This window comes from Cervus canadensis, chromosome 22 (genome assembly GCF_019320065.1).
Source record: "Cervus canadensis isolate Bull #8, Minnesota chromosome 22, ASM1932006v1, whole genome shotgun sequence".
In the NCBI taxonomy this organism is placed as follows: Eukaryota; Metazoa; Chordata; class Mammalia; order Artiodactyla; family Cervidae; genus Cervus; species Cervus canadensis.
In genome coordinates, this window is record NC_057407.1 from 51,377,771 (window position 1) to 51,390,724 (window position 12,954).

The 12,954-nt window shown below is 44.3% G+C and overlaps 1 protein-coding gene and 1 non-coding gene across 3 annotated transcripts in view; one reads left to right on the forward strand and one right to left on the reverse strand.

Moving 5' to 3' along the window:
• Positions 1–1,303: 1,303 nt before the first annotated feature.
• Positions 1,304–12,954, forward strand: part of UBP1 (upstream binding protein 1) — a 64,982-nt gene continuing 53,331 nt past the window's right edge. The window contains exons 1-2 of one of the 2 annotated variants that reach the window (XM_043443493.1): positions 1,304–1,319; positions 1,715–1,906. In XM_043443493.1, the coding sequence (XP_043299428.1) occupies positions 1,794–1,906 (113 nt within the window). In that variant the 5' untranslated portion in view covers positions 1,304–1,319; positions 1,715–1,793. Of the gene's footprint in view, positions 1,320–1,714; positions 1,907–12,954 lie in introns of those variants that run through there. The other variant, XM_043443492.1, reaches the window with a different exon arrangement.
• LOC122425273 lies at positions 10,370–10,476 on the reverse strand. Its single transcript, XR_006264809.1, has one exon. It is a non-coding gene; the product is annotated as a U6 spliceosomal RNA (small nuclear RNA).

Genomic DNA, 12,954 nt, shown 5'->3' on the forward strand with positions numbered 1-12,954 from the left:
AGCCAAGGAGGAGGGCAGAGGTCAGTGGATGGAAAATTGCTAAGAGGAAACATAAAAGGTAAGGGGGGTTCTGGTTGAACCCACCTAATAGGTTTCTTGTTGAAGGCAGGCGAGAGTGACCAGATATTACCTAGGTGATGGTGGAGACTAAGGAATCTGATCAGATACAGAAATAAAGGGTTCCTAAAATGACTCCTTCCTGCTAGACCTGAATTTTACAGATAGGACAGGAGAAGATTGGGAGCCTGACTCAAGTTCGCTCAAGCAAAGAATCTTTGTCCTAAAACACCAGTAACTTCTCCTACTTGTCTTTTGGAACTTGCCTTTGGATTCCAGCTGCCGAGTTGTATGGATGTCAAGACCACACGGAAAGTCCACGTGTAGGTATTTCAACAGCCCAACTGAGGTCCGGGTCCACAGTCAGCATCAGCAATAGACATGAATATGGGTATCCTTGACTCGACAGGAAAGACCCTGGATGGGAATACCCCTATGTCCAGTGAACTCCAGAACCATAAACAGTAACAATAGCATAACAGCCTGAGACCGAACCCCTCCTTTAACTCAAGCTCGCCAAACTGCACAGGGTAGTTAGTAGTCGAGATAACTTTCCGGAGCCCTTTCTCGGGAGCACTGATTGGCTTGCACTCACATCAGTCAAGACTTTCTGCCTAACGGGTCGTTCAGCCCCCAGAGAGGGAGTTGAACAGCCAATAGTCCGCTAATGGCTAAGACGCATAACCCATCTCGCCATCTATAGAGTGGGCAAAACCCAGAAACTACCCACAAAGACCACATGAGATCAAAGCACCTCCAGAAGTGGGGTTTAGGGCGGCTTCCTCCAGTACGGCCCAATAAATTCTCTCTTTTGGCAGCAAATTCAGTCCTAGAACCCGCCCAAGAGGAAGAAGATTTTGATTGGTGGTTTAGTATAGAGGCACGGGGACTCACGGGAGCCTCGATCAGGCGCTTGCCATTATTGTTCAGGTCGCCTGTCAATCAGCCTGCCTTTCGGGATGTGCGGAAACGGGCGGCCCTTTGGCTCCGCCTCTTCCCGGGCTGGCGGGCAGGGAGGCCGCCAGGCCGCGGAGGCTGGGAACCTGCCGTGTGGGCGGAGCCGCACGACACTGCCCCACGGTTCCCTCACAGCTAAGTGTCGGGAGTGCCGCGAAACCCCGGGCGGGGCGGGCCTGGCCCGGGGCGAGCGCGGGGGCGGGGCCGCGGCCGGGGCGGGGCCGCGGGAGGCGGAAGCGGCGAGCGAGCTCGAGCCGGAGCCTCGTAGAAACCAGCCTTCGGGCCGGCGGTGCGGCGTCGGCGGGGTGGGCCGGGGCGGCGGGGCGCTCGAGCCGGGGCGGGCGGGCCGAGGGCCGGGGGGTCGAGGCCGGTGGTAGGGTGACGGGCGGGCTGCGCTCCCGCTCCCGCGCGTTCCCGGGGAGGATGCGACCGGGGGCCTCGGGGCGGGGCGGGCGGCGGCAGCGGCGGCGCTAGCGCTAGCGGCGCAGGGGGTGGGCGGCGGCGGCGGCATGAGGCGCGGGGCCGGCGCCCGCGGGAGGGAGGCGCTGCCGGCGGCCCGGCCGCTCCCGCTGCAGCTGCTCGCCGGGCTCGCCGTGCCCTGCCCGCGCGGCCCCGGCTGTTCTCATCCCGGCCGCCGCCCGGGCCGCTGCTGGTGACCACTCGCCGCTCCGCCGGAGGCTTCACCCGCGCCCTCCCTCAGGACGCGCCCGCGGAGCTCCGGCCCCTGCGCCCCGCTCGCGGAGACCGCGCCGCGCGCCGGGCGGCGGCGAGGCCGGAAGATGGCCTGGGTGCTCAAGATGGACGAGGTGATAGAGTCCGGGCTGGTGCACGACTTCGACGCCAGCCTCTCGGGCATCGGGCAGGAGCTGGGCGCCGGCGCCTACAGCATGAGGTACCAGTGCCCGGGGGCGGGCGGGCGGAAGCCTCCGTCTCCTTGGGAAGGGCCTGCACGACCCTGGGCCTCTGCCCGCGCCATGGAGCCCCGCGGGCCTCTGCCCACCGCGGTGGCGGGCGACGGAGGGCGGCCCCGCAGGCTTCGGCCCCGCGGGCCGCTCCCGAGGGCTACAGTTTTGCTGTAAAATACGCCCCGCTGTTAGGATGACTAGAGTTGGGGGAAGGGGCTACCTCGCCTTGCAAATGATTTACAAGCCACTTAGAATTGGAATAAGGTGTGCGAAATGGTAGGGCTTGTGTTGGGAAACACTCTCCAAGGTTTTGGTGCCAGTTCCTACTCTGTTCTACATTGTAGTCTTTCCTGGTCACAAATTTTAATCTCTTGTTATTCCAATAGTAAGTATATCATAACTGGAAGTATCCGCATGGGAGAAATAGCACAGTAACTTAGGTTTTGTTGTTTTTTATTGTCTCAAAGTGAGGTTTTTTTTCATTGAGGGGTAATACCCTCCGAGGCTGTTTCCTTTTGAACAAGGCTTGAGGATGCACTGATTACACCACAAAAACAAGTTTGTTTAGTCTCTGCTCTCTGTACAAGCAGCCATTCGTTTTGTTTAATTTTGAGAGGTATGAAACACATCTGAGCTTAGTCTCTTGCCTTGATCCTGAAGAAAATTCGCTTGTTTTTTCCTACCAGTTTGGTAGCTCTGTGTTTTTATTTTGCAGCACTTTTTATGGAAAAACAGTCTGCATACTATACATTCATCCGATTGAAGTGTAGACTTCAGTGGTTAGGCAGCTTTTCCTTAGTGCGAATTAAGTGAGATTTTCCATAGATGGTCTTTAACGCCTGGTGTCTTGAAAGTGCTGTCCAATTTCTCACTGCAGCTCTAGGGGAAGGACAGAGAGAATGAAAAGAAGAAAGCCTTCTGGGTCAGAGCAGGCCTCGGATGGTAGGGACTACTCCCTGAAATAATTCAGCTTTTCAGTCTTCAAGGGAAACTCTGAGCTGAAAGGGGGAGATGGTTTGCAGGGTGTGGAAGCGCCTGGAGGAAAGCCTTAGGTCACCAGTCTGTGACCCTGACCTGATCTGTGCAGGTCTTCCTGAACTTGGCACTTCCTGTCTCTGCAGCTGTGCAGCCTGAGGGCTCTGGATGAGGTGGCTTATTTTCTAGAACAACTGTCTTAGTTGTTGAGGAAATTGAGCTGCTGAAAGTCATAGGGTCACTCCTGTAGGCAGTACTAGAGGCACTGATTCCCTAGTGGGAACAGGAGCCATGGTGCTCCTGGAGACCCTGGACTTGCAGGCAAAGGCAGAAGAGAGCAGGTGAGGCAAATTCAGTGTTTATCCTCAATCAGGGTTAGTGAAGGTCTGCTGCTGAGAGCTTTGCTTATTGAGGGCTATTGTGAGCTGTTATTGAGAGACGACTTTAGATTTCTAGAGTTCTGTTTGTTTCAGAACTAGGTTCATTAGTTGGCCATTTGTCTCAGCCAACTAATGAACATTTTGTTTGTGGCCTAGAAAGAGAATTTTGATATTAAACCTTTTTACTACCTTGTTCTTTTAATGTCTGACATCTTTGTAATTCTGTGTCTTTAAACAACACTTGCCATGAGGAAACTTTTTTCCAGTGATTGTCTTCAGTTAGTGGTTCCGTGGTGTATGTCTTTTACTCTGAATTTTCAAGTGTCTTTGAAGGCAAATACCACTTTTAAGGAGCCTGTTTATTTTTTTTTTATTTATTTGGGTCCTCAAAATCTGAGAAGAGCCAGGAGACTACTTGCCTCTTGCAAATTCAAGGCCCTTCATTTGAAATGCGAGCTTGGGCAGATTCCAAGATTGCCCTGATCTAGAGAAGGTCTGAAGAAAGCTTGGGGCTGTTGCAGACCTCCTTTGATGGCCCTTGTGCTTCCCATGCCTGGCCCTGGAGCTGGGAGTGCCCAAGCCCCTCTGCTCTGCAGGGCAGTGGCCTCCTTAGGCATCAGGGAAGCGGGACATGCCCGAGTTCCAGGGAGGTAAGGCTTGTGATTTTTGTCTATTTCGTTTCTTCTCTCAAGTTCAAGAAGTAAACTTGAGGTGCTCAACTTAAAATTACTGGAAAAGCGACTTCTTGATACCAATTTGCTCTGGAGGCAACTTTCCATTTTCAGAGTGAAGTATGCTTACTGCATGTGCTTTTTAAATGCTTAAATCAAGAGGTATTTCTAAATACTTCTTTTAGGAAATGATTGCTTCAGCTTTGGGGGAAGACAGCATGAAAGAAACCTGTGGTTTCTCTCAATGGCCTGACAGTTTTGAAATGTATGTTTGCGTTAAACAATGTAGGCTGATAGTATTGGATTATGATGAGGCTAATTTCTGGTAAAATCCTTGCTTCTTCCCTTTTGTTCTCTACACTCCAGTCTTCACTGTGTGTTTTTCTTCTGTGTGTAGCCAGTACCCCATTTGTATATAAGGGATAGGCTGCTGCAGATGCTGTTTGAAATGAGGCAGGTCATAAGTATTTTTTAAAATCTAAGTTACAGCATCAGAAGTCTAGAGATGGTCAGAGACCTTAGAAGGCTCATAGGCCAGTCCTGTTCTTCTAAGTGAGTAGATGTTAAAGTGATTGTTAGTAAAGTGATTGTCAAAAAATAAAAATAAAAAAAATAAAGTGATTGTCAGTGACACTAGCGATTCAACAGAGGACTGAGTTTCCCCTCACTGAATGAAGGCCGAAACCCATTGTAACTTGAAATCTGGGTCATACATGTTCTGTGAAGTAAGGAGCAGATAACCAAAGGACTCGAAAAAGTAAAACTCAGTAAAACTCTTCTAGGAAGTTCTTTTGGGCCTCCTGGTAATTTTCATTCCATCTTAAGGGTTTGCAAAATATGTATAATTTATAGTAAGTTAATTTTCAAGATTTAAGGAATAATCTGAAAAAAATTTTTTTAAATGTTATTTCTTTATGCATAAAAACATTTTTGATACTAAATCATTCCCTTCCCAAAGAGCATTGGCCTGAGCTCTGTAAAACTTCACTATGGTTTAAATCTGTTTTGAAACAAAAGGTGTACTTTACATATATTCTCAATTGGGAGGTACATTTGTAGTTTATCAATAATTTGCTAAATCAAAACTGGTTTGAGATGAAGACAGATTTTCTGTACTGATTAAAGAGTTAAAAGGTCAGTTTATAGACCTTTGGAGGAAATGGGAAAATTTCAACTTTGTGATCAGTGTTAAGTTAATAAAAGATGACTGAGGATATATTTTACTATGTAACTACTAACAGCTGATGGTTTTCTGTGGGTCTCATGCTAAAGCAGAATGTTCTGGAGTGGATGACATTTCTTGGGAGTATAGGAAGTTTTCAGAGTCAGTGAAATTTCAGAAATTTATTATGGTGGTACCTGAGACTACTTCCAAAATTGGCAATAATTTCTATAAAATTCTTCATTTCAAATTTCAAAAACTTTTTCTGGGTTTAATATTAAAAGAATTCAGTAAATTGTTGATTAAAAAAAAAGACATTTCAGAGTATAGTGTCCACATTGGACTTTATAATTAATAACTAAATTATAATCAAATTCACTTAATTAAATAAAATTCATTACTCTAAAGCAGGGATTGGCAAAGTTTTTCTATAAAAGGCCAGATAGCAAATATTTAAGGCTTTATAGGCCGGAGGATCTCTGTCACTCTATTTTGTTTGTTTACAACCTTTTAAAAAATATAAAAGCAATTCTTAGGTCCTGGTTGTATAAAAACAGGCCAGCTGAGTTTGGCCTTTGGGCTGTAGCTAGTTGACCCCTGCTCTAAAGGATAGATTCTAATAATATACTTTGATTGCCTTGGAGAAACATTTGCTGAGTATTGAAACCTTATATTCGAAAAGTAATATTTATGTAGACTGACCATTCACTCAGCTAATTTATACGTAGCCTATTGTTTGTCCATGGATTTCATTGTGTTCAATTTTTAAAATCAGGGCGGTCCCCTCATTCCCCTAAGAGTAACTTCAGTACAGTTTGTGTCCTTCATTCAGTGTTGTTTGAAACTTGGTGTTTTATTGATATAGTCTCATAATTTGAAGTGTTTCATCAGAGTAACACTTGACAGTTTTCCAGGACAACCTAAATGTTTACTTTCGGTGGAAAGGAAAAAAAAGATGTTTGATCCTTTTGTTGTTGTAGGTTCTGTCACTGAATTTAGAAGTTCTGTCATTTTTGTTTTGCTTGCTTTGGAACATATCTGATAGATGGACGTGAAACTGTTCTGTGCTGAATCTTGATAGTAGAGTCTTTCTGTTTTAACTTTGTGCGTTTGAGTTAGGATTTACAAGTTCAAATAGTGTAGAGAGCTAACATCTACACTTTACCCTGTATCTCCTACTTCCATAATCAGAGTACAGTTTTCAAAACTGCCTTGGTACAGAACTGTTATCTGAAGAACAAAATTTATTTGGATTTCAGTGTTTTTTTTTTTTTTTTTTTCCTGTATTGCCTTTTTTCTAATCCATGTTCTGTCTAGGATCCCATATTGCCTTTATTTTTTATCTCTTTCAATGACAATCCCTTAGCCTTTGCTTCTCTTTTATGACTCTGATACTTCTGCTATGTAGTAACTAGAAATGTTACGTCTTTAAACACGTGACAGTTTTTTGAAGGCAAACATAGACTATACCTATGAATACTATTCGGCTTTCAAAGGATCTTTGTCATTCAGCAGAATGATTTTGAGGAGAGTAGAACCCTGTTGGTGTCTTTTTATTACGGATTACTTTGTTTCAGTCTATCTGAATAGAATAGCATACTGTATGTTTTGTAGTCCATTCATAGTCAGAAACTTTTACATTTTACTAATTTATTTGAGAAAACAATTACAAACTATTATACATTACCACAAATATATTTTATTTGAAAACTTTTTTTCAAAACCAAACATGTGAAGAATGGCATTCTCTTATACTTGCAAATTTATTTAATGTCTGGCATAGTAAAGCAGATGGATTCTCTTACCTGCTAGTAGAGTATACTATTTTGGTTGACATAAGTGAAGAAAATTCAGCCTCACATAGGTAATGTGGCTGGAAAAGGAGAGATTATTTTAATAGCCGTTTCAGATTATCCTGGATATTCTTCTTTGATAGTATAGCAGCATATCAGCACTTGACAAGAGGCAGTTTCTTAAAGTTGCAATGTGGAATCTGAAACTGTGTCAATGTACTTTTTGTATTGTTACATTAGAATCAGTTGGTCTGTTTTGAACTTTGACTGGGTCTCTGAACCTGTACACTTTTAAATGTGCAAGTATTGGTCATTTGGAAAATAATGATTTCTTGAGTTTTGCAAATCTCAATGTTCTCATTTTTCGCTATGCAATCCCAAAAAATCACATTCCTTAGTATCACCACCATCTCATCAGAGAAAGCATGTGGTGGAAGGAGGGTGCAGATTTTGTCATTGGTAACAAATGCTGTCATAGTTGTTTTCCTTGAAATAAAGGGCTCACTTTATTTTTAAGGAAATTTCTGTCAAATACTCAGAAATGAATAATCATAGTTTGTCAGTTTTTAAGTAAAAATGATATTCTGTAAGAGAAGCTGCTTAATCCATTCACAGATCAGTTTCATAAAAACCTTTTCTTTAGAAAACCATTGCACTTAGGTGTGCAACAGAAATACATTATACCTACCCAAGGACCAGTATTTAATAAAGTTAATGTTTTTATACAATGACTGCTTGTGTAGCTTGGTGCTACTGCGTCGATTCATGCCAAGGCACCTGCAGCTTTAACCAGCATCGGTTTTGTGCAAATGTCAAGAGTGAAAAAGGCAAATAATGGTTTAGTATTATTCTGAGCGTAGATCTGACCTCCTGAACCCCGGAAAATCTCAGGTTCTCCAGGATTTCTACGACCATACTTTGAGAACTTCTCATCTGATATGTGCCTAGAGTGTGGATATTTAAAGTATTTTCTACTAAATTAAAAGCAAACCCACTCTTAAAGTTCAGAGAGCCCCGCAAAGGGAAGAAATAGGATTTGAAGTTGGGGGTCTGACCTCCACTTCTTTCCACTGCACCTGTTGGCTGCTCACCAGTGAATAACTGAGAAGTCTTCTCAAGGTGGAAGGTGATCTTTCTGGATAGAAGGAAAATCACATGTGAATGCTGTATTTTCTTTTCTTCTTTTATCTTTCTTTTTTTTTCTCTCTCTCTCTTCTCTGCAGGACCTTGCTGAACTTATTAGTTCTAATAATTTTAGGGGCTCAGATATCCTAGTTGATATCTTTAAATAGTGATGGGTTTGTTTCTTCCTGTGTAATCTTTACATTTCATTTTCTTGCCTTAGTGTGGGATAAGCCTTAGACTTCACTGCAGTGTTTAGAAACACCAAGAACTTGAGTCTTTAGTCTACTTACTGATTAGAGAGAATGCTTCCAAAGTTTCATAAATAGGTTGTCTCTGTTCCTAGCTGAGATTGAGCCTCAATTTTCTTTCTTTTTTTGGCTCGCCTGTCCTTTTATTTTATTTTATTTTTTTCGCCTGTCCTTTTAAAAAAGCATTAAGGCTGTGTCAGCTTCATGTGAGCTGGATAACTTTCTTTTTATGGGCTAAATATTTTTTTGTGTACTCAGTCGTGTCTGACTCTTTGTGACCCCATGGACCGGGGCCTGCCAGGCTCCTGGGTCTATGGGGATTCTCCAGGCAAGATTACTGGAGTGGGTTGCCATGTCCTTCTCCAGGGGATCTTCCTGACCCAGGGATCGAACCCAGATCTCCTGCATTGCAGGCGGATTCTTTACCATCTGAGCATGGGACTTAATTTTTTCTTCAAGGTTTTATATAAAGCTTTTTATAAAGACAATCTGGACTAGATGATTTTATTTTATTTTTGGCTACATAGGTGTTTGCCTGTTTAAATTTATTTAATGGGCATAGGAAATTCACAATTTATCTTAGTTGTGGGAATTTTTTTCCAATTTTTTTTTTAACTGATTTCTCCAATATTTGTGATTATACCGTTTCTCTCACTCCATGTGTTTCTTGGTGTGTTTTCCTTCTTCCATGACCTATTTCAGAAGTTTGTGTATATCTAGTATTTTGTAAGAAATCAGATTTTGGTTTTGTTTTTCTTTATTGTGTTTCTGTTTTATTTTTGTGGTTCTTTCCTGTTTTGATTACTCTGATTATTTTCTGTCTTTGGTTAGGTGCTTTCTTTCTCCTTTGGTGTGCTTCTAATCCATTCGTAGCTATACATTTATCTGTGAGTTTCTCTCCCAGGTTTTGAAGGCAGCACCTTTGTTTCCATTCAGTTCCCCCCCGCCCCCAAAGGTATTTACATTTTTATTTATTTTTATTTTTGACTGTGTGTGTCTTCATTGCTGTGTGGGGGTTTTTCTCTGGTTGCGGCAAGTGGGGCCTACTCCCTAGCTGCGGTGTGCAGCTTCTCATTGCCGTGGCTTCTCTTGTTACGGAGCATGGACTCTAGGGTGCCCAGGCCTCAGTAGTTGTGGCACATGGGGCTCAGCGGCTCTATGGCGAGCAGAATCTTCCCAGGCCAGGGATTGAACCTGTGTCCCCTGCATTGGCAGGCAGGATTCTTAACCACTGGATCACCAGGAAAGCCTGTGTTTATTTTCTTGTTGTAGTCTTTTATATGTTCTGGATACTAGCCTTGATTACACATATATGCCACAGATAACTCGCCTCTACTCCATGACACCTTCCCATTCTCTTTATGGTGGCTTTTAAACAGAAGGTCTTGATTTGGATACAGTCAGATTGACCAGCCTTTTCATTTATAGTCTTTCCCTACTCCGAGGTCATTAGAGTACTCTTATAGTCTTTTCTGAAGGTTTATTACTTTACATATTATATCTAAGTTTACAGTGTCTCTAGAGTTGTGTTTTTTTTTCTTCTGTTTTTGGTATTGTATGAGAGAAGGCCTGTTAGTTGCAGTTGCAGTTATATGAGCCTGCAGTTTACCTAATATCTTTGAAAAGACTGTTTATTTCTCACCTCTATTTTTTGCCATTTGAAAATTTTTATTTATTTTTTAAACTTATTTATTTTAATTGGAGGCTAATTACTTTACAATATTGTAGTGGTTTTTGCCAAACATTGACATGAATCAGCCACAGATGCACATGTGTTCCCCATCGTGAACCCCCCTCCCCCCCTCCCCCCATCCCATCCCTCTGGGTCATCCCAGTGCACCGGCCCTGAGCGCCCTGTCTCATGCATCGAACCTGGACCGGTGGTCTGCTTCACATATGATAATATACACGTTTCAACACTACCCTCTCAAATCATCCCACCGTCGCCTTCTCCCATAGAGTCCAAAAGACTGTTCTTTAAATATGTGTCTCTCTTGCTGTCTCGCATATAGGGTCATCGTTACCATCTTTCTAAATTCCATATGTATGCGTTAGTATATTGGTGTTTTTCTTTCTGACTGACTGCACTCTGTATAAAAAATGTGGAACGCTTCACGCATTTGCGTCTCATCCTTGCGCAGGGGCCATGCTAATCTTCTCTGTGTCGTTCCAGTTTTAGTATATATGCTGCTGAAGTGAGCACTGTCTCTCACCTCTTTATACTGCCATTCTCTTATAAATCCAGGGCCCATCAGTGTTCTAAATCTGTTGTCCTCTTTGCAGATTCTGGATTCCATCCTTGTGTTCTTCGGAAGTACCCAGCTAGATGATGGTTTGTCATCACACTCTTGAATTTGATTTGTTAATACTCAGTTTAGGCTTTTTGCATCTATATTTATGGCTGACGTGAGCTTTTCACTTTCTTTTCTAGTTTTGTTGGTACCTAGTTTTGATGCCACAATTGCATAAGTCTTCATAAGGAATAAGGTTAATTCCTCGGTTTTTGTCCTGTTGAATAGTTTGTATAGGAGCTGCCCCTGCAAGTCTGGTAGAACTCCTCTGGGAAAGTTTTCTCTGGGGGAAAATTTTTAACCACAGTATCAGTCTCTGTAGCATTTTTTTTTAAGCTTTTTATGTCTTTATGATTTTATTTGCTTTGACTGTGCTGGCTGTTAATTGCTTTGCATGGTCTTTCTCTGGTTGTGGCCAGCAGGGCTCCCCTTCATTGTGGTGCACGGGCTGCTAACTGCGATGACTTCTCTCGTGGAGCACAGGCTCTAGGCACTGTGGGCTTAGTAGCCGTGGCACAGGGAATTGGTTGCTCTGCAGCATGTGGGATCTTCCCGGCCCAGCGATGGAACCCGTGTCCCCTGCATTGACAGACAGATTCTTATCCACTGCGCCACCAGAGAATTCCCCTAAAGTTTTTTATGTCTTAAAGTTTTGGTGTTACTTTTCTAGAAAATTGTTCATCTTATCCATATTTTCAAATAGGTTGCTATAGTTGTTAGTGATATTCCCATCTTAACTAGTTTTTATATCATTAGTTACATCTTTTTTTACTCATCTTTATCAGTGCCTTCTCTTTTTGATCCGTCTCTCCTAGACGTGTATCTCATTTTTTAGGGCACGCTGGACCAGTCCTTTTGTGCACTTGACTCTCTTATTTTTTAACGTTTGGCAGTGCTGCGTCTTTGTTGCTGTGAGGGCCTTGGTCAGGTCGCAGCGAGTAGGGGCTGCTGTCCAGTTGCGACGGCGCGGGCTCCTCCTGGCGGCTTCCCTTGCGAAGCACGGACTCGAGGGCACGCGGGCTTCAGCAGTTTCGGCATTTCTGCTCAGTAGTTGTGGCGTCCGGGCTGAGTTGCTCCCCAGTGTGTGGGATCTTCCCGGACAGGAAACCAGGACCTGCATTTTCTGCACTGGCGGATGGGTTCTTTCCCACTGAGCCAGGGAAGCCCCCTGCGCCTGGTCCTTGTTTCTCGGGACTGGGGGAAGTTCCAGATTTCCAGGACACTCCTTTTCTTGTGTTCAGCACGGTGCTCTGCGCTTGCTGGTTTCTGTAGCCAGCTCCCCATTCTGACCAGTTTCTAAAATTCTCCCACTTTACTCTCTGGAATTCTCAGTCTATCAGAAAAATCTCCTAAACGGTCAGTGTTACAGATTGAATTGTGTATCCCCCAAAAAGATATGTTGAAGTCCCAGGCCCACCCCCCCCCCCCCCGCCCCACAATGCCTCAGAATGTGACCTTATTTGGAAATAAGGACTTCACAAAGGTAATCCAGTGAAAATGAGGTCATCGGGGTGGGCACTAGTTGAAGAGAACTGGTGTCCTTATAGAAAGCGGAAATCTGGACACACACACACACAGAATACCGAAGACACACAGGAAGGCTGGCCATGGGCCTGGAGTGCTGCACCTACAAGTGAGAAGCCACCAGACCCCAGAAGCTGCGAGAGAGGTCTTCCCTCCCAGTGCTCGGCCAACACCTGGATTCAGACTTCCGGCCCCTGAACAGTGAGACAGGAAACTGCTGCTGTTTTAAGCCTCTAGTTTCTGGTTCTTTGTTATGACAACCCTAGGAAACTAGTATAGCCGGCTCTGTCTCTTGATGCTGTCTTCCCCTACCCTACTCTTGTGGAAACCTGCTATCTGAGGATACTTCCCGTGAGACCCTCTCAACTGCCGGGGGCTTATTTTCCCAACCCTGCCCTTGCACCGGGAGCCTGGGGAGGGGTCCTTCTGGCTTCTCACAGCCCCCTCCGGACTGTTCTCTCCTTTTCTGCAAGCCCCCCAGCTTTGAATTTCATGCCACTTATTGTCACCAGGTACTCAGTGATGGCAGCCATCTGGTTTGGGGGTCATTTCTTGTTTTAAAAATTCAAGATCCTGGCTCACCGTCAGAGGGAACACGGCTAATCTGTTCATTTGTGGTGATTTCAGAAGATATTTAAATGGGCCTCCCAGCAGCCTGACACTTCTGTTCCTTGAGTGTCTTTCTTACAGTGACATCATCTCAGCTACTCAGTCCTGTGGTCACACATTAGACCTTGATTTACCCATCATGCGACCCACCTGTAATCTCAGATCCAGACTTCACCTGCTGCCCCCTGCCCTTCACTTGCTCCCTGGTTACCCTCCTCCAGCCATCATTAGACCCATTAAATTTATTCATACAACCA